Source organism: Drosophila arizonae, chromosome 3 (genome assembly GCF_054131065.1).
Source record: "Drosophila arizonae isolate 15081-1271.41 chromosome 3, UAZ_ARI_1.0, whole genome shotgun sequence".
In the NCBI taxonomy this organism is placed as follows: Eukaryota; Metazoa; Arthropoda; class Insecta; order Diptera; family Drosophilidae; genus Drosophila; species Drosophila arizonae.
The window spans coordinates 20956420-20978583 of NC_142923.1; the positions used below are offsets into that span (position 1 = coordinate 20956420).

Here is a 22164-nt window from a genome sequence, read left to right on the forward strand (position 1 = left end):
ATTCTCTTAATCATGTTTTAACTTATGTTCATATAGAAATTTTTTTTCCTAATTAAACATCTGTAGATATCCGTTTTCACTTGCGCTTTCTGTATCTAGCAATGCAATAAATCAATAAATCTTTATTAATCGGTAGCTAAACACAATACACAATCAATTTTTCAATTAACTTAAACCGCCAAATGCAATTAAGCCTTTACACGATTTCTAAAAAGAAAACAACAATAATGCTGGCTCCAGACTGAAGTTGATGCCGATATTTACCCGGTAACCCAGTTATTCAATGTTTCCAGCAGTTTCTTTTAATTGACAGCCGCACAGCAGCTGAACATTATGCTGCAGTCCAAACATATTAATTAAATAATTAGTAGCAACAACAATAAATTAAAAATTAAAAAATACAATATTAAGCAACAGGTATTTGTCTAAAAAAAAAAAAGAAGCAACTGCAGCATTAATTAGTACGTTGGCAATTAAAATTTTGACACGCTAATGATTAATTAATAATTAAGAAACAAAGTAAACAAAACTGGCAAATTGCATGTGGCACGAACAAACCATAACTGGGCACTGGAGAACATAATTAAGATTTTTAACAAACAGAATATAGTAAAAATAATAATAATAATGATAATAATATGGTGCTAATAATAAAAAGTATTTTTATAGATAATGAAAATGTTAAAAAAATAAATAAATAAAAAATGATAGAGTAATAATTGCATACATAGCTCATAAATTCAATGTCAAAATAAAAAGTTTTAAAAACAATAACCATTGCATTATTTTAGGATATAATAAAACCTGACCTCTTAAATTAGATTTGGCATTCATTTAAAAATTCTGCGTTATAACTAAAATCCTTCGAAAAAATGAAAAAAAAAAAAAATAATAATAATAATAAGCAAAGGAATTATAAAATGTTGTTCAGATTTATATATGTATATGCATATGCATATTTCGTTTATAATTAAAAACAATAACAAAAAAAAAGACAACTTAATTTTTTTATAAAATTATGGATAATAAATTGTACAATATAATATAATATAGAGAGAACATTAACATTAATGTAATGATATTTCTTAATACAACTTTAAAACATAAAACAAAACCAAAAGATTTACAAGTACAGTAATAAGAAATGGCTAAATCTATTTCAGAGCTTAATTAGCACACTTATGCTTAAACTTGACCTTTACTTTAAAGTGAACTGAAAATATTAATAAGTATAATAACGCCCAAAATTAAAGGGGGGAAAATGGCAAATCATGCGAATTGAATGCGCTTTTGGCGCATTTTAAAACGCTTGAGTAATTCATTGTCTCGGATAATAATTTCCAATTGCCGATTGCCAATGAAATTGTTTTTGTGTCGGCCACGAAAGAAGTTCAAGTTTAAAGCTAATAATGCGGGCTAATTGCGAATGATAGCAAAATGGGCCGCAGAGTGCGAAATATGTAAATTGCAGGCGGCGTCGGCAGCACACGTGAAGTCAAACGTTGACCTAGAATCGGCAACAGCTATCAAGTATCGAATATTGTGTATTGAGCATTGAGGTGCGAGAACTGGGTAAATAAAATATTAGACACTTTTTTCTTTTTTTTTTTTTTTTGGGGCTGCTAGTGTTTGCCTGCTAATAGACATGCCCTGACCTTCAAAATTAATTGACTTCGATGTGTGTTTGGTCGAGTACCTACAGCGTTTATGCTGTTATTACTTGTTTAGTCATGCTGCTAATGAGACACGGGCCAGGTTCAATGCAGGTTGAACAAGCGCCTCTCGAAATTTTTATTTTTGTTTCACTTTTCGGGGGATTGGCAGCCAAGTTGCCGCATGTGGCGTCCAACTGTTTTTTTTTTGTTTCTGTACGTGTGTGTGTGTGTGTGAGTTGCAGGCCTGCAAGCATTTTGACAGCGTTACCTAATCTCGGTAGCTGTATCCGAATATTGCGGAACTGCCATATAATTTTATAGATTTTTCATATGCCCGATTGGCGGACTGGCTGACCGTCTGGCTGTCTGCCAGCTCGCTGAGACAATAAACGTAATTTTCTTTATAATAACTACAAATGGAAAACAACATTGGATTTTTTTTCTTCATCTTGTTTTCATTCTGCTCGCTGCTTTGTCGCTTTCACTTTTCCGTTTCGCTGCTCACTTTTCCTTACAACTCATTCGTATTGATTATTGCCCATTGACGATGTGATTTTTGCTCATTTCATTGGATTTTTTTTTTTTTTTTGCTCCAATCTATTGGCATTTCATTTCCCTCTCGCCAGCTCCGTCTGTCTGCCTGCCGAAATGAAAAGTTTTCGCTTTGCCATTTGTCATAATTAATTTTTTAAGCTTTAGTATTTGATTTTTCAAAACAACACCATTAAAAGATCATTCGTTTCGTCAACAACGAGCATAGTTCAAGTTTTTATAGGTGCTCCAGTTGTGGCTTTTAGGTGAAAGATGTGAACAGCACCACCGTCTGGTGATAAATGAGCCAAAGCGAAAGCATTTTATCTCATTTTGTACACATTTTGTATATTTTGGGAAGGAAATATGCTAAAAGACAATCCAAAACAGTTTGTTTAGGTGTTAAAAACTAATTTAGATCGATTAACGCTAGGCAAAGAGCTATGCAGATATGAGAGTCACAGTGGAGCATATGCATAAGTGAATGGCTTTTTAAAATTATTAAAAAAATTATTTTTTTTTTTAAATATAATTATTATACATAAATATTATTGTTAATATTTTTAAACTTAAAAAAATATATCAAAACTATTTACCGATTAAATTTATATTAGATATATAATATATAATTATATAATATATATTATATAATATATATAATAATTACAAAATATATATATATAATTTTAATTTAATTTTTGTATTTTTTTTACATTTTTATTTATTGTTTATTTTTTTACTAAAGAAAAATATTATCCCAGAACTATTTACAATTTTATTAGTCTATAATATTTTACAAAGGTTTCTTAATCCACATTCCCTTTGTATAAACCGATTTTACCTGGTTTAAGCACTCAATATAAATCTTTACAAAGAAAAAACTTGAGACAAAACAAATATGATAAATAAAGAAACATCTCATTAAGACTCAACTGACAGTCCTTCCGTTCAGACAAAAGTTTGCAGCTTTTTGAAAGAGCCAAACGAGCTGCATGACTAAGCCAACTCGTATTGTTGGGCTCCAGTCACAAGCCGCTGGCGTTGGACAGCGTGTTAATCAGCAATTTAGAATATTTTGCTCAAGTCGAATGCAAACAGCAAATAGAGTGAAGGTGGAGGTGGAGCTAGAGTTGGAGTAGGGACTTGACTCCCTTTCAATGCATTTCCATTTCCTGTTGCAGCAGCTGTTCGAGCGGCTGTTTAGAGTGTTGTTATGGCATTGCCTTGCATTTATCATGTGGTTCACATAAAAGCCCTTAGAGCGGCAACTGCAACAACTACAACAACAACAACACAAACAACAACAGCAGCAGCAAAGTTCGCATTGATTTCCTTTTTGCTATCTTGACAGCATTTACTTTGTTGCTGGCATAGCCTAAGCAGGGGCGGTGGGACAATGGATGAGGGGGACGGCGGGTAGAGAAGGCGGCCACACTTCGACAGAGACAAACGAAATAAATGCGCGATCGGGCGATAAACTATTTTTAAAGACAGCTACAAAGGAACAAGCAAAATAACAGCAGCAACAGCAGCTAACAAATAATTGGTATGAATGCCAAACGAAAAGATACCCTAACTGAGTGTGAAATAATAAAATTTAAAGAAATTAAAAAAATAAAGAATTAGTAAAAAAAAAATTTAACATCATTTTTCAATAATAATTTTAGCTCAATAAAAATTTTAGCTAGCAAAATTTAGAAAATTACCTTAAATACTGTTTTTTATTTAAGAAATCAAAATTGTAAAAAACATGTCAGCTTTTGGTTTAGTCTAATTTAAGCATTATTTAATATATATAAATTTTTACTAATATATTTTTTATTATTTATGTTTTTAAAATTTTGCAACTGCTGCAAAATCATACTTCACATTGAATATCTTTAAAAACTGGGTATCAAATAAGACAACTGAAAATGATTTCTCACACAGCGCAACAGAGACAGAGAGAAAGTAAAAGACGGAGATAGACAATTTCAGGCAAGCCTAACAAGCTGTAGCACTTAGGAGGCACGTCGCAGTCCCTGAGACTGAGATTCTGCAGCAAAAAAAAAAAAAAAAAAACAAAAAACAAATCAAGCTCCCCTAGCTGCATAGTCCTCCTTAAGCTCCCTCCCTTTACCGTTTGTTTGTTTCTTTTCTTTTTTAAAGGCCTTGGCTAGCTTTAAAAGGAGTTGTAGCTTATTTCCTGCTGCTGTTGCTGCTGCTGCTTCTTCTTCTTCTGCAGCCGTTGCTGAAGAATAAAAATTCTAAGCAGCTGCCACGGCAGCATCCTTTTGTCTTGGCCAAGGCAAGAGCAGCAGCTAGGCAGGCTGCCAAGACTTGTGCTGGCTTGTTAGCCTCTGCGGCCTGACTCTGGCCATTTCTAGTCTGTCGTTGACCATTTTTAGCTTTTTAAGTACTCTTTGGTCATTGTTAAGTACTTTTGCGTGTCAGGCAGCGCGCTCGACAGGCGCTGCCTTCTGGGACCACATGTTTTAGTTGGTTATTTATGGGCAAAGTGTCAGCGCTAATCAAATGCCAGCCATCTAAAAACTATTTGCTCTATGTGTATCTCACAATTGGCATTGTTTTACCCAAAAAAAAAAAAAAAACAAACAAACAAAAACAAAAAAATAGAAAAAAAAAAGATATACAGATGCGAAAAAAATACGCTTTATAGAACTAAAGCATCTGCAATGCAAGCCACCTCCGCCATCGCTTGACCATAAAGATCCAAATCTTTATGGCCAGCCGAAGACGTGCATTTAACATTTTGGTCATTTCCATGTTTGAGTTCCAATTCCAGTGCTCCCAATACACATATACATATACATGTATATATATATGGTTATTTTCTTTTTTATATATTGTATAACAAGCAAAGCGGCCATAAACTGCAGCTTTATGACCCAACAACGCATGGCCCACCGATTCAATTGACCAACAGAAATATGACGCAATGCCGACAGTTCTTTTTTGATCTGGGCACACGTGTGCGACGGCAAAGAAACAAAATTTGTCATCATCGAAAAGCCGCCCACGCTTAGATCACAGAGCTCACAGTGCTGACAGAGGGTTCGCAGATCGGAGTAAGTGGGGCGGGTTGCTGATCCGCATAGAACGGACGTGGCATTAGGTAATTTCAGCTCTGGAGCCCGTTTCGTTCGTTGACTGGCATACTTCAGTCAGCCAGTCAGCCAGCCAGTCTGTCAGCCAGTCCGTCGGTCAGAAAAGTCGCTACCTAACCTTACTCAATCAGAGATGAAAGAGGCTGATGGGAATACACAACATCGGCTATTGTGAAACGAGTCTGCTACGGGTCAACGCCATAGAACAACGGCAAATTGACAATCGATATGTAAATTAACCAGATATTCTGCGCTGTGCTTAAGCAAAAAAAGGTTGCCAATATCAAAATACATGAGAGTTGTCAAACAAAAACAAAAACCAACAAGCACCACACACTTGGAATACCTAATTTCGTTGAGAGTTATCTTAATGAGTTATTAACGTGACGGGCTACACAATTATACTAAAAATAATATCGAAACTTTACAATATAAACTGTGTGAAAGAATTTTACGGAATATGTCTATGAGATTTTTTTTTTTTTTTTTTTTTTGCATTGAGCTGTCACAACAAGCTTAAGTCGACAGACAACATTTCCAGTTACTTAAGAGATCTAATACGTTCGGTATACAAAAGCAAGCGGGTTTTCGGAACAGGAAGATGCTGCAAACTGAACTTTTATTGATGCTGTTCAATAATCATTTTCAAATGGAATAAAGTTAAATGAAATGAAATACAATAAGAAAAAAAATTTTAAAAATAAAATAAAAATATATATACAAAAAAATTATACATGACTATAATAAATGTAAAACTGAATAAAATGAAGAATATATACAATTTAATATTTAATAAAACACGATTTTGTTTTTAAAGTCTTTCAGAGATTTTACAAATATATATCAATTTAAAATAATTATATTGTCATCAAATTTATAAAGCTCCGTATAGAAAAAAATTATAGATATATATAGAATAGAAGAAAATATGAATATAAATATATCATAAATAAAATATTAATTTCAAATCATTGACAAATCAAATAATTTCTTCATCTTCACTGAAAAATTATTTTATTACATTATTTAAGATATTCTTTTCAAATTGTTAGACTTTATATATATGTACACACATTTGCTGCTATAAATCGTCGTCTCTCCCAGTTTTCAGGTCTTCTCTTACCCACTTGCCCATTTGTAAATATATACCGTATTTAAATCAATTAATCTCTAGTTTCTCCGCTTTAACCCAATTAGATGAATTGATGGACAGGTAACAGCCCACCATAAGCATATATTTACCATCCTTTCTGCCTGCTCTCAAAGAGTGATAAATGCGAATCCGTTTATGCAAATCCGCCATGTTCGACATATAATCTGACTATGGGCATCTAAGCAGCTGCCACCCAGCATTAAGGCAAACAAAAAATAGTTTTTGCGCAGATTTCATGCAAATTCGGCCAACTTCATATGCAAATTGGGCTATCTACTTGATGTAGCTGTTCAATGTTTTGCATGTTTTTAATTTTTCCTCTCTCTCTCTCTCTCTCTCTATTTTTTTGCTATATCCAATTAAGGGCATACAAAAGACTCAGGCGACAAACGCGCCAACAGAGTTTTTTGGGTCGTATTTCAAGGCTGAGCTGAGCAGAAATCAATCAGCAAACGCCGCTAAATTATTATGTAAATTATAATTTCTTATTGTCAGCTGTGCAAAAAAAAAAATAAAATAAAAATAAAAAAAAAATTCATACAGGCAAAATAAAAAGCAACAACAAAAGCTTCAAAAGTAAAAGTGTTAAATTGTATGTTGCCAGTAACCATAAAAACCATTAAGAATGCGGATGTCAAGGGAGCCCAACTATGGCATACCTTATACTTAAAAATGAGGTGGCAGACGCTTGAACCTGGAGACATTAATTGAGAAGTAGCTGCTGCGTGTAGAGACATTCATTTTTTTTCTTTGCTAGACATTTAGAATTCGGGTCAACGGCAATTAACTTTAATGATTTGTCAGTCTAAGCCGAGGAGTTTCTGTGCAGCAATTAACTTTGACTTGAAAATGATTTATAAATATTTGGTGATGAAAAAAAAACAACAGTAGGAAAACAAACTTTGAGTAAATTGAACAAGCTTTATACAAAATTTTGACCTAATCAAATTTTAATAAAAAATAGTTGGTCTTTAAAACAAAGCTTTAAAGCTATCTCATATTATGTATTAATTCGCCTGTTTATTAATTTGTATCAATAAGTTTCGTGAAAGCTTTTCAATATTACATTTTAATGTGCTTTAAGAGCTTAATCAACAAAGTTGCAAAAACATGATGGTTACGCTACATTTCTGCCTTAACATATTAGTTAAAAAATAAATATTAACGTATATTTACACATAATATTATTTATATAATTACTTGAAAACAACCATTACTTCTCGATGAACGATTATAATGAGCTTTATTTTCAAAGTAAAAAATATCTTTGTTATCTATTATTTATAATCCCATTACAAAAAAACATGTATGGCCCATTTTAACCAGGTTTAAGAGTATAAAAATATTGTTATATATATAGTATAGAGTAGTAAAATATTGGAATTTAATAAAAAACAAAAAAAAAAAAAAAAAAACTATATATATAATTAGATTATATATATAGTATATATATGATATATGATATATAGATATAATATATTATAGATAGATTATATATATAGATATATTTGTTTTTTTTTTTTTTTTTGTTTTTAATTTAAATTAAAAATATTTTTATAATCTTAAACTGGTTAAAATATATATACATATATAATGTTACACTCTTATACTAATATCACCTCGGCTCTTCAATCATTTCCAAGCTCATATACCCATTCGTTGCCATCTGCTGAGTATATGCACAATTTTTGCCAACTGACCACAGATAAATCAGCTCATATTTCACTTTCAAACAAAACCGAAAAAAAAAAAGGAAAAATAAGGCGCACAGGCCAAGACTTGTTGACCACACACAGAAACCTTAACAAGTCGCTGGCATTTCCGTTGTAGGCGTCGCATGTAATTAACTTTTGGCCCTATGAGCAGGGTAACGAAAGGCCCCCGCCCCCTCTCGCTCTCTCGCCCCCTTTCTGCGCATGTCTCTCCTATGTGGCCATGTTTCTTTCGCCTTTTCTCGTTACGCTTCATTTAATATGCAGTTCCTGAATACGTTTTTTATGTGCGGGCAAATTTTTCTCTCGTTCATTGCGGCTCATTTATATTTTGTCACATTGCATGTGCATGGGCGTAGGCGCACAAAAGGGGGTGTGGCCCTGGCTGCGACTCTGGCTGTGGCTGTGGCTATGACTGTGCAACGTATGTTGGCTTGATTTTGGCCGTCTGATAAGTGCCGTTTGCTGACTTTATTTATGGCCCAGTTACCATTTTGGCAGTCAGCCTGAAGGCGGCCTAAACGTTGTAAACTTTATTAGCAGGATATGACAAAGCAGGCGCCTGCGAATGTAAATCAAGTTGATCGAGAGAGGCTATGCTGTTAATTCTAGCTTGAAAATGAATAGTTTGGCTTGAAAATATTGATAAATTGCAGTTACCCAGTTAGATTGCAGAATATATATTTATAAGAAAATTTATATAAAATATATATTTATCTAGGCTAAAAAATCAAAGCACGCCCAAAAATCTGAATGATGTATAGAAGTCAAAGAATCAAGGCATATATTCTCAAAAATTGTCTAAGCTTTGGTAAAGTTCTGCTGGATTAGAAACTTCAACTCGTTTACTTCCCACTCTTTCTTAAAATATTTCTATTTTTATTTGTCTTGTCTTTTCTACATATCTTAAGATTTACAGAATTCCCTAACACCCACGCTTTGAGCTAAAACTTTCAGTGTTGAGCTCTCACGCAAATATCATTCACTAAGTACTTCCATGTACTACAAAGTACCCACTATTTACTCTCAATGAGTAGAAGAAGGTAAACAGAAACACAGAAACAATAATACAACAAAAAGTAAAATAAATAACAGAAACAGAATGAAATTGAAACAACTTTCACCCACGTTTTCTGTGCTGTGAGACAAATCTCTGACAGATTTTGCGCCATTTTATGACACATTCTACAATTCTTTTGAGAGACTCTGATCTCAATTGCCAGTCGCACAATGGGCAATGGCCCAACAACTTAATCAAAGTGAGCCAAACTCATATATTTCTTGTCGAGTACTGAATATTGGGTGCTGAACATATAATTATTTGCATGAACGTTCACTCAGTCTAGCTTAAGTGAAGAAAGTTCAGAAGATTTGTTGTCTCCCCATTGTCAACAGCCGGCAAATGGCCAAATGAAATAAAAGCAAATTTCGCACATTATTCAACTGTTCTACGGCACAACAATACAAACGAAAGTGTGGCATCAATAAGCGCGCCATGAAAAAGAAAAGTACAACAGCAGAAATGGGCGGTAAACGCCCAAATTGGCAGCACTTAAATGACAGTTGATGGACAGCAATTGAACGAGGGAAAAACAAAGTCTTGGAAAGTAGATCAAGAGACAGGGAGAGATAAATTCCAAGACAAAGACGGGCTTAGCTCGACAAGTAGAATGTTTGTGCACAAACTATATGTATTTAAGCCAGGGTTACAAGAATTGTTAAAATGTTAAAATAAATTTGAAAAGATCAAAATATATGATATCCACAAACTGAATTTTTATTTAAAAATCAAACTATTTTAATGAAAGAAATCTCATTTAATAAATTTCTACATTATAAAAAATAAAAATAACTCGAATACACAGAAAGTAATTTATATATAAGTAGACTGAACAAATTGCAATATCTATATTGATATACGTACATATATGTATATCACTTTATTGTAGCATAAGGAAAAATTTTCATTTCAAAAAATTTCATACGAATTTTTCTTCAGATGATTTTTGCCCTGAATTAATAAATGATTTGATTATCGAGATTATATTTACGCAAACTGTAGCAGCTCTTTGATATTAAAAGAAATATAATATATAAAAATATATCCTATGTGTCGAAATGCTTAAGGCTAGCAGGCTAGCTCGCTGCTATATATATATACATATATATACATATATATATATATATATATATATATATATATATATATATATATATATATATATATATATATATATATATATATATATAACTTGATTGAAAACTTTCATATGAAAGAAGTAGATATGATATGATATGATATATCAGCAGATAATTTAAGAAAAGCTTTTGTATACATCCGCTTATGTAGCAAATATTAAACTATAATGTATATATATATATATATATATATATATATATATATATACATTATAGTTTAATATTTGCTACATAAGCGGATGTATACAAAAGCTTTTCTTAAATTATCTGCTGATATATCATATCATATCATATCTACTTCATTCACATGAAAGTTTTCAATCAAAAGCCTTCCATTTGGTTAAACAACTGTGTATATATCAAACTGCTTAAGCTCTCATATAAAACATTAAATATATTAGACGAGCGAGTTTGCGTTTTAGTAAAAGTCTTCTCATTGTGATATGGAGATAGGTATGTTGTTAACTGTAAATCGGACGTTCCTGAGTGAGAGTGCGATGGCCGTTTGGACAGCGCCGTTAGAAAGACAATCCTGATGGATCCCGGCTGTGTTTCACAATGTGCTTATGCAATATGCCGATTTCTATTCGTGGATAAAGAGAGGACCACTAGAAATTGCTATTCTAAAACGACACACTGAGAAATAGAGCACAGTGGCAATTTCTTTATTGAGCGCAGGTGTTGAAGCATAAAATTAGAATGGAAGGTGAGCAACTTGACGCAGTCTCTACATATACATACTTATATGGAAGAGAATATAGAGCATACCCAGAAGACAGTTTAGTGAACACAAAAACAATAAGACTGAGAGTTGTAAGTCATTTAGTTTATTCTTTGTAAAAACATATGTACATACGTGAAGACAGCAAGAAGAGTTTTCCAGCTACAAAATAAATACTTTATTCAAGAAATATATAGAGTGGACCTTATTTTTTATAGAAACTAGAAACGCCGTGTTTCAATATTATATATAGCAGACGACCTCAGCAGCCAGTACTAATTATATCAATAAAAAAATCAAGACTTTAAGACTTTTGACAAGGCTCCAAATATGTTGTCTATTTATCAGCAAAACATTTAAAATGTGATTTCTAGATGTGATTTAAAATGTGATTTCAGCTCTATCGAGCTTCCTCACTGTGCAGCCCAACAAAATCAATAAATCTAATCTTTCTATTACAACAACTTGTGCTCAATAGCTGTTGGTTTAGATTTGTGACATCAAGAGTTCACATAATCTAGAAATGTTTATTTAAACCTTTTAAATCTAAGCTACAATATAATGATATGCAACAGCAGCAGCAGTTATGGCCTATTAGATATGCAAATCGAAACACAGTTTGCAATCGACCCTAGCCCATAAATTAGCTAACAAGTTGCTTGCCATTCGATGGTGTGTCTCTTCCTCGCTTTCAGTCCAGCTCTATCTCTTTCTCGCTTTCACTACATATGTGTGCTTGGCTTGTATGTACAAATACGTATCACTAATCTTATCGCGCTGGCCATCCAAAACGGGCAAACACTAAAATACACAGCCATTTAAAGTACCAGATGGCAAGTACGTCATTGAACTTGACTTTGAAGGCGTTCCAGTCTTAGTTTTTCGAGCGCAGCTCACGTTATGACACTCGATGTCAGTTAGCATACGCAGGGCGGACAGATGTACAGATATTCAGAGACAGAGATACAGATACAGCACAGATACAGCTACAGCTACAGATACATATAAAAATCTTGTCGCTGCGCTCGAAACCAGTTATTAAAGTGCAAGTGTAGCTGTAGCTAAGCATGATGGCCATTTAATTGTAGTCGCGTCCCCCAGAAGGCAGCTCGAAAATTAAATTTCAGAAAAGCAGCTGCATAAATCGTACCTATATACAGAAATATATATTTATCTATATATATATATGTGTATAGCGTGGGTGTTTCTCAACAGACTGAGTATGCCGACTGCCGTCTGTCGTTTGACTCTTGCCTCACATTCGCATGCTAATTAAAAAAATAAATATATATATAGGTATATAAAATATATTATATATTCTCGTTTTATGCCAAGTTCGAAGTGCGTTTTGCATTTCGTCATGAAATACTGCTCGAAATGAGTCACGCCTATTAAGACCAATTCTGTAGAAATCACAAAAGAAATCGTAAGGGTTTTTTGCCAGATTAACAAGTGGGGCTTTTACTGTCTCTCTGTCTGTCTGTCGGCATTTTGTGCCCATTTACAGCAAGTTTGGTGCTCAAGTCTTTTTGTTTAAACTGGTAGCAGAAGTGCGGCAGATCTGTGGCTGTGTTAGTAAAGTCCAATGACTACCTCAAAATATTATTTGGTGCCGTTAGCCTGGCCGAAATTACACAACTTAACGGTTTATTTAATTGTAAGACAGTTCAACAAAAAAACGTTAACAAGCAACCCGAAACAAGGTTGCGCGCAATTTTTTAATGCATTCAAAAAGTTAAGGAACCAACATTGAAGTACTTTGCTTAAAAATCACAAAAAAAGGCGAAAAACTGTCAGGCAATTCGTCAGTCTGTCAGCCTTTTGACAGCTTAAATTGTTTTGGGATTTTTTTGGTTCTTTGTGTGTTCTGTTTTGTGTCGGTCGAATAATTTTGAATTTTCATTCTTTGTTTCGCATTTCAGTGCAATTTTTCAGTTGCATGCGGAAATAATCGCTGCTGAGCTGAGCAATTTTATTATCATGTTGAGCAGAGCATATTATGAATACAAGTATGAAATTAGTGCGCGGTTGTGGAAGAGTAGCTACTTAATTTGTGAAAGTACGAGCAGAAGTAGCACTATTTTATATACATAGACATGTACAATTTCTAAAATTCATTGAGGGTGTGCAACAATGTTATATAAAATATAAAATATATGTAAAACATAAAATATAAAGTATAAAATATAAAACATTAAAAATTATATATTAATTATAAAATATGAAATATAAATTAAAAAATATAAAAAAGTAAAAAATAAAAAAACAACATAAAATATAAAAATAAAATATAAAATATAAAAAAATATATAAAATATAATAATAAAAAAATAATAATTTGTAATATATAAAATTAGCCACAAAATTCATCAAATACATTGTCTTCACTCCTATAAAAAAATAATGTTCACATATTCAGTCATCAACTGAACGCAAATAATCTTCATTTGCATATCAAACTAAATTTAATGGGCACACAGGAAAACGAACATGAAAACCTCTCTCTCACGCCCGACTGTCATTTGAGTCTTTGTTCGGCTATGCTGCTAATCAAAGTCGCAAATATTTGCCATAAAACGAACTCAAGTGTTAAGTAGTAACGGTATCAAACGAAAAAAATAAAATAAAACAGTGAGAGATGAACAAAATAAATGCAAATTACCAACAAATTTTTAGACGACGATTTTCATGGAGGAAAAACTTTCGCGCCGTAACGCACTTTTACCCGAAAGGCAAATTACACAAGAGACGGCTCAGATTTCATGAAACATTACGCATACGCAGCGGCTAGGTGAAATTACGCATACGACACGAGTGTTAAGTGCATGAGAAATAGACACCAAACACACACACGCAAACACACACACATACACACAAATGGTGTGTTGGTGGGCGTTGCAGGAAATCATAAAGTGTAATTTTCATTGGACGGAAGATATAATGCTGTCTATATAATATATCTGTTACTTTTGTCACAACAGCAACGCGGATAAATTTTAATACGACAATTACCAGTTTTCGCCTCACTTGTGGGCAGAGTGTGAATGTCTGAAAGCTGCAAACTTTGTCTCTACGCGAATTATGTAATTTTGTTTGCAATTTGGCAAGACAAAAAGGCGAGCAAAAAAAAAAAAAAAAAAAAAAAAAAATACAAATACAAATATATATAAATATAAATATATATCTATAGAGAGAGATGTATATGTAAATGCAGACAATTGCAGGCAAACCAGTTGGCATTCATTTTACAACTGGCTAACAGCAGATTACATTAACAAAGCCATAAATCTGTGTCGCTTAATTAAATTGCAATCGACTCATTTAACTAATTAATCAATGCAAATGGCCAGTGGCACGCCCACAGGCGACAAGTGCGGGTGCTCAACGGGTCGTATCATGTCATCTACATAATAATTAAAAGATTTGCGCATTTATCTAGTCTGTAAGCCCTTTAACCTCCCTCTCAGGAGGAAGTCGTCTTGGGGCAAAGTTAAAGAATCATTTGCGTGTGTCTAATCACAGACGCTAAACGAAAACATTGCGGTGCGCTGCGACCACAAAAAAGTTGAACACTATGTAAAAAAAAAAAAAAAAGAAGCTAGAAATAAACTTATTACAAATTAATTTATTTTTGAGCAACTGAAAACAATTTGAGTGGGCGTAGTAGACTAAATAATACTCATATAAAATTTAAAAAAAAAAAAAAAAAAAAAAAAAAAAATTTAAATATATTTTAAATATTCTTTTACATATATGTATATTAATATATACGTAATTAAAAAAATAAATAAATAAATAAATCAGTGTAACGCATCTCAAAATAAAATCTTACTTTATGGCTCGCACATCTATAATGTTTACATGAGATAATGCTTTTTAAATTTTCAAATCTAATTCACTTTGATACAAAACCAATATACCCTTCTTACAACCCGAATGAGAATAACAAAGAATACAAGCCGCAAATAAAACATCTTAGCAAAAGCAACAAAAACAAAAGCGGCACAGCCTCTCGTATCGAGTTAGATTTATAATATGGATAAAATGACGCAGACGGAAGCACAAAGCACACACAAAATGCCAACAAGCTTGTGGTTTATATATATAGAGTTATATAGTCTGACTCTATATATATATATATATATATATATCATTTTTAATGTGGGGCGTAGCTGTTTCTTTATGTGCCGCACTTTTATCTAAAAGTATTTTTTCTTTTTATAATTGAATTGTTGCAATAGTTTGTGCTGAAAGCTTGAGTCAAATATCAAATAGATTTCAGATACTGAAAATTGAGACATATGCCAGTATATTGTTGAAATAAATGTATATAAATCGGCCAATGTTTGAAGTCAAAGATTAATGTTGAAAGCAGAACAGATAAGCGGCAAAAAATGAAGAAAAAAAGTCGACATAGCAAGGAAGTGAATTATTCTTTACTGAGAGATTGTTCAAATAATATAATAAGATTTTGAAAAAACTTGAACTTCAAAACAAAACAAAAACAAAAAAAAAAAGGAAAAAAGTTTTATTTATTGTTCAAGCAAACAAAAATACAATTGTATATTAAATTTAAAAAAAAATAAATAAAATAAAAAAAAAGTGTGGGTTATGTTTATTTCTATAGAAATAATTAAATAAATAAACAAATCTTAAAGAGTTCTGCAGAAGAGTCTGAAATTTGCTATTTGAAGAGCTGAGCATAAACAGAATACTAAAAAAAAAAAGCAGCTTCTATTTAATAAATGTGCTCTTAATAAATAACTCATGCTTAAAATAACTTTTAAACGATTTCTAGGAAATAAAAAGGCTATCATAAGTTTGACTCTAAATTACTATTTCCAATGATAACTCATACATATTTTTGTTTAAGTCCATATTTTATTTGCAATCGGTCTTAACCTAATAACAAGCCAATTGATTAACATTACCTATCAATAACCGAATGTTTTGTAGCTCCATTGAACTCAATGCATATATTTACATACTCTATTATGAATCTAGTATATCTAATACAACCAAACAAAAAACAATCTAAACATTTCACAAATGCAATTACAATAATCGAACTTTGATATCGACAAATCTTGATCAAATAATGATATATGGTTATGCTATGTTGTATTTGTCGTATGTTATATCCAGTTCTGATTGCTGTCGCCTTGCATGTTGCCTCATGTTTATGCTCGTTTTCTCTCTTTTTTCACACTTGCGATCAAGTTTGTTGCCTAAGTCTTTAGTATTTATGGTGGCTGTCAGACTGACGCATGGTCCGACACGCGCGTGCTTCTGTTTCAACATTCGAATAAGAACACACGACTGTGCGCGCCAATTATGCAAATCTTCGAGTCCAACAAGTGAACTGCAAACAAGACGAGATTTGCATTTCGGTCAATTGTTGCACGACTTTTTTTTTTCGTTTGTGGCGCACGCGCTTAACATAACAAAAAATAAATGGGAACAAAAAACTGATTCTTTTTTAGCCTCAGGCTCTGCAATAGACAATTATTTTGGTTACTTTTGCCACTTTTTATTATTTACAGTTTTTGCTCAATATTTTTTACGCACTTTCAATGCCAGCTTCAGACAGACGCCTGCGTATAAAAATAAAAATGGCCAAGAGTCAGCCCACGCTGCCAAACTATTTTTAAACAAACAGATAAATCAATCAATATACACACTCACACATGTATATATATACAAAAATATAATGTTTTTTATGTATTAATTTGTCAAATGTAACAAAAAACCTAAAAAGACGGATTAACCTACATAAATAACTATATTTTGAGTCAAATTTTTCAATTGAACAAACAATTACTCATCGCATTTGGTATGCAAATGCAAATAACAATAAAAAAAACAAGTAAAATATAAAATATTATATATATATATATATATATATATATATATATATATATTGTATGTCTCCCACCCAAAGCAACTTTCATTAAAAAATTTTATTTTTGCTTTATGGCTTTGCGGTCTACAGCAAACTGTAAAAATAAAATAATATAAATATGTAAGTATAACAGCTTACAAGGAGAAAGAAATTCATCGCAATATTATTATGATTATTTTTCGCACTGACCTTCGCAATAGCTGCGGCCATGCTCATAAAAGGTCCGCTAGCCATGTTTACCAACTAGACTTGAACGTCTCACGTTTGCCAGTGGTTCCCAGCTGGCTTTGCGGTTACATAGCCCAGAACTGAAAGCCACATAACTGGGAAGTTTTTTATGGGTTACACGACTCACTCTCTCTGCCTCTCTCGCTCTATCTATCTCTCTATCTCTGGTATTACATCTCACATATAACACAAATGTAGTATATGACATATACTGATGGATAAGTTTATGCGTGCATGTATATATATTTTGTATAATTATATATATACAAAAAGAAAAAAATTGTGCATTGCATCAAAATTATAAAAACAATAGTTTTAATATTTTTCTACATTTTTTGTTTAATAAAATGAGTATGTATTTTTAGATCTATTGAAAATTTTAGACATGTATAGATCCTGTTTGCTCTCTTAAGTTATGTCTTAAAAATGCACTGGGCACGGGTAAAAAAATTCGACAGCATCGCAAGATAGATTACTAAGTTATTAAATAACACATTACAAAATTTATGTAAATGCCAAAATTAAAGTCTCTTTAAATACTCTCTTTAAAGTCTCTTTAAATATCTATGTTAACAACGATACTATATATAGATCAAGTTGCTTTCACTCAGCTAACAGCTCAATAGATCAAACTAAGATTGCAGATAAAAACACTCAAAAAAAAGTTGAACAAAAAGTTTTTGACAGCCATAAATATATTTTAGAATGTAACTCAACACACACACACACACATATACACACACATTCACGCATACACATCACATTCATTTCAAGTGGCCCCTGTCATTTAGCCAAATAGTCTGGGCGTCCAGGTCGCAGTCAGTAATTAATACACGTTCGTCTCACTAATGCATACAATTAGTTTAAATAATGTTTGAGCTGGCTGTAACCTTTTTTTTTTTTTTTTTTTTTTTTTTTGCCGGCACGCTGACAAGTTCAGCGGCGATAAGGTTGAGAAATGAATAACCAGCGATTAGCTGGGCAACAGACAACGGGAAATAAATAAATTGGCAACGCAGCGGTGCACAGCAGCATGCGGCGTATGCGATCTAATTATACATAATTGCGCATAATTAAAATTTAATTAACACAATCAAGAGCTGCTCGCACTCGGCTCACAACACAGCAGAAACACACAAAACACACAACACAAAACCGGCAAAACGTGTCCACTCTGCGGCATGTGAATGTCTTTTGGCCAAGTTGCGTGCGCCAGTGAAATAGTGCAATGCGAACAACAATAACAACAACAACAACAACAAAATACAATTTCCAAGCATTTTTCTTAGCCAACAACTTTTATTTCTCGGCCTAAGTGTTGCAGTAAGAGACTAGAGCACAACGCATTTGGCCAAAAACCGAAACGAGTGCAAGTTCAACGGCGAAAACGAGTTTCACATTTTATTTCATTTCCAATTTATTTTATTTCCATGCCCATTTTATTGGTGTTTTGTTGGCCAACGCGCGTCATACACATATGAGGAAGTTAATGCCTGAGCACCGATTCACTCGCTCCACACGCAAAGATCAGCGAGATGAAAACCAAAAAGAAAAACTAAACAACAGTTACTATTTAGTACGGCATCGGCATCGGCATCGTCGTCTTCACCTCTCCCATAAAATATGCAGTAAAATTGCTTTTCTTTAAACTTGACCAGCGGAAAATTGAGTAGAGGTGGGGGAGCAAGGGGAGAGTTTGCTCAACTGGTGCTCAAAGTGGGTCTGGGAGTGAGTGCAGCGCCTAGTCGGTTTCTGTGCTAAATTCGGTTTATTACTTAGTCAAACTGGCGTTTCAGTGTTAATGCCACCTGAACACTTGTTTTCACAGTGTCAGCGCACAGTGGGACAAATCGTGAACAACTCGCAACTAAATATAAAATTATACAAACTGAACTAACTATTAAAATAATTAGCTATGGAATGCTAATACATATTAAATGGAAATAATAGGAAATAAATGGGCTATATTAAAAAAATAATAATAATAATAAGTAAAACATAAATAAATCTATTTAATTAATTAAAACATAAATAAATAAAATGAATTGTTTTTGGACAAAAACTACATTTTTACTAATATATAACATTATAAATATTATTTTAAATAATCAAAAAAATATATTTTTAAAAATAAAAATTTATAAAAAATGGTTTTTTAAATATTGCTGAAAAAACGGTATAAAACTATTTTGAAAATAATAAATTCATCATAATTTCATTTTAAAAAATCAATAAGAAAATAAATAAAAGGAAAATTAATATTTAGGAATAAATTAAATAAATACAATAAATAAGAAAAATCAACATTTATTAAATAAATTTCCAAGTTAAACTTTTTAATAGAAGTCAATAAATCAAATTAATAATTATAAAAAACAAAAAGTAAATAAATAAGAAATTATTATTTCTTATTATATTATATATATTTACATAAATACTACAAACAAATTTGTTCCATAATTCATAAAAATTCTTCTTGAGCCACCGTGCCAATGCACACCCATGGAGCAAGATAATGTCGTTGACCACATACAAAAAAAAAAAAAAAAAAAAAAAAAAATTAAGTTCTTGCGCAAGTTTGACAATAATAAATGGATTTGTGCTGTCATTGCGACATTTGTTGGTATTTTGACAGGCGATTCTTCGACCGACTGTCCAGCCAGCAAAAACCAATTCAATTAAGTACCTTAAATGAACATAGACAGAGTGAGAAGGGGAGGCGCACACACTCAGAGAGAGTTAGAGAGAGAACGAATGAGAAGTACAAGTATTTTACAGGCGGAAATAGACTGTGACATCCGCCGAGTGCTGACAGCTTCAACTGACAGTCATGCTTGAGATCAACGTGCGCCTCTGGATCTAACACATCCGCTGGACGTTGGCCGCAAATTTAATTAGAAATCTGCACGGCTCTCCACTTGAGGCATTTGTTAGTTCAAGGCACTCGGTTTCCGGCACAGCATAACAACAACAACAACAATATATAATACACATTTTCACACTATGCAATATAATTAACTAACGAAAATTTCTTTCTACTCTGCTCTTGTCATTTCAGCAAACACACACACACACACACACGGCAGCAACAACACAAACACAAAAATAATAAAAAATAAAAGCAAACAGTCAGCAAAGCGTGCTAAAAAAAAAAAAAAAAAAAAAAAAAAAAAAAAAAAAAAAGAAAGAAAAGGAAAAGCAAAGAAAATTATTATAGTTGGCATGGAAGCTGAGGGGGGCTGGGGGCGGGGCACACAGTAGCTTCTAGGCTAGAACGTCGAGAAAATGATTATGATGATAATAAATTAAAGTTGCCATTAATTTAGTAACGAAAACGGCTGTAGCAGGCCAGCCAGACGGTAGCATAATAACAATAAATAATAATTTGAAATAGGTAAAAGCGAATAGACAGAGGGGCCTCAACTGGAGCTAGAGAACTGGAGTCAGTGCAGCAGCAGCAGCAGCAGCAGCGGCAGCTAGAGCTGCCCTCCAACCACAAAGCATACCATAAACAACTCTCAGTCAAGAGCAGCTCGAGCGCGTCGAGTGTGCAAATTAAAAGCGCACAGTAGCACGAAAGGAGCTGAAACAGCAACAACAACGACAGACAACATGGAAGTGGCAACAAACAATCACAGTCAGAGCCATCATCATCATCATCATCATCACCAGCATAATCGTCTTGGTGGTGCTGCTGTCGGCAGTGGCAACAACGTCAGCAGCGTCGGCGGTTCCCGTTCACCATTTCAGCGCGAGGTGCGTGAATGGCAACGCATCGACCCGGACACTGGAGCGCTGTTCAGCGGTCGCTTGGAGGCAGATCGCTGGATAAATGGACCACTGAACAGCTATGGCAAGGTAGGAGCGTAAGACAACCAGCACACAAAAACCAATATACACAAAAATAAAATGCCATTGCTTAAATTAAGTATACCCAAGACTTGAACTAAGTACTGTAAAAATACAGAAAACAAATAGCCAAAAAAAAGTCCACTCTTAATTGAAGTAAATTATAATAAATTTATTTAATTTTCTTAAACACAGGATCTTTGATTTTTTAGTTGAAATTTACACTCGAATGTCTTTACCAAAGGCTTTTATAATTTTTATTTGTTGATATTTCCTTAACTTAACAAAATTATAAATATTAAAAAAATTTAATCCGAGCAAATTCCCAGAGAATTAAATTCCTATTTGTTTCCGAAAATTTTATATATACAAAATATTTGTCTACATAAAATCTATATTTTTTTAATTATTATTATTATTATTTTTTATTTATTATTATTTATTCATTTTATCATTATTGTTCATGCATGTCTTAAACCTAGGGAACCATTACTAGAAATTTTTTTAAAATTAAATATCCTGAAATTATTATTATACCCTGAACCCATTGAAAATGGGAAATCAGGGTATAATGGTTTTGTTGAAATGTATGTAACAGGCAGAAGGAGGCGTGGCAGACCCCACAAAGTATATATATTCTTGATCAGGGTGACGAGCTGAGTTGATTTGGCCCTGTCCGTCTGTCTGTCTGTCCGTCTGTCCGTCTGTCCGTCTGTCCGTCTGTCCGTCTGTCCGTATGTTTGAACGCGTCGATTTCCGAAGATATAAGAGCTAGAGACTTCAAATTTTTTGTAAAATGTTCGTAATTACAGCGCGGATATCGAGTTTATCATTAAAATTCGATAACTCATCCCGATCTTTTTTTATCGATGAAAAACCTTATCGAAAACCAGTTACAAAATTATATCTTCTACACCTTTATTGCTAGAGTCTCCAAATTTTGAATGTATGCTTATATGCAATTTATACAATTTCGGTTTTTGTTAAAATTTACCCCCCACCTCTAAATTCACCCCCTCACCCTCACTTTTGTAAAACGCGTATTTCAAATACTAGAGACTTGTGCTTTGGCAATTACATGCATATTCATGTTATAATCATAATCTG

The 22164-nt window shown here is 32.9% G+C and overlaps 1 protein-coding gene and 1 long non-coding RNA gene across 21 annotated transcripts in view; one reads left to right on the forward strand and one right to left on the reverse strand.

Annotated features, from left to right (window-relative positions):
• The window catches only part of LOC149269858 (uncharacterized), a 119548-nt gene that overhangs the window by 83146 nt on the left and 14238 nt on the right, over nucleotides 1-22164 (reverse strand). The window lies entirely within an intron of this gene.
• The window catches only part of LOC108611105 (uncharacterized), a 57438-nt gene that overhangs the window by 9217 nt on the left and 26057 nt on the right, over nucleotides 1-22164 (forward strand). For 14 of the 20 annotated variants that reach the window (XM_089465229.1, XM_089465234.1, XM_018003569.2 and 11 more), the window contains one exon: nucleotides 20267-21066. In XM_089465229.1, the coding sequence (XP_089321355.1) occupies nucleotides 20821-21066 (246 nt within the window). In that variant the 5' untranslated portion in view covers nucleotides 20267-20820. The remainder of the gene's footprint in view (nucleotides 1-20266; nucleotides 21067-22164) is intronic. The other 6 variants (XM_089465235.1, XM_089465231.1, XM_089465232.1 and 3 more) reach the window with 2 other exon arrangements.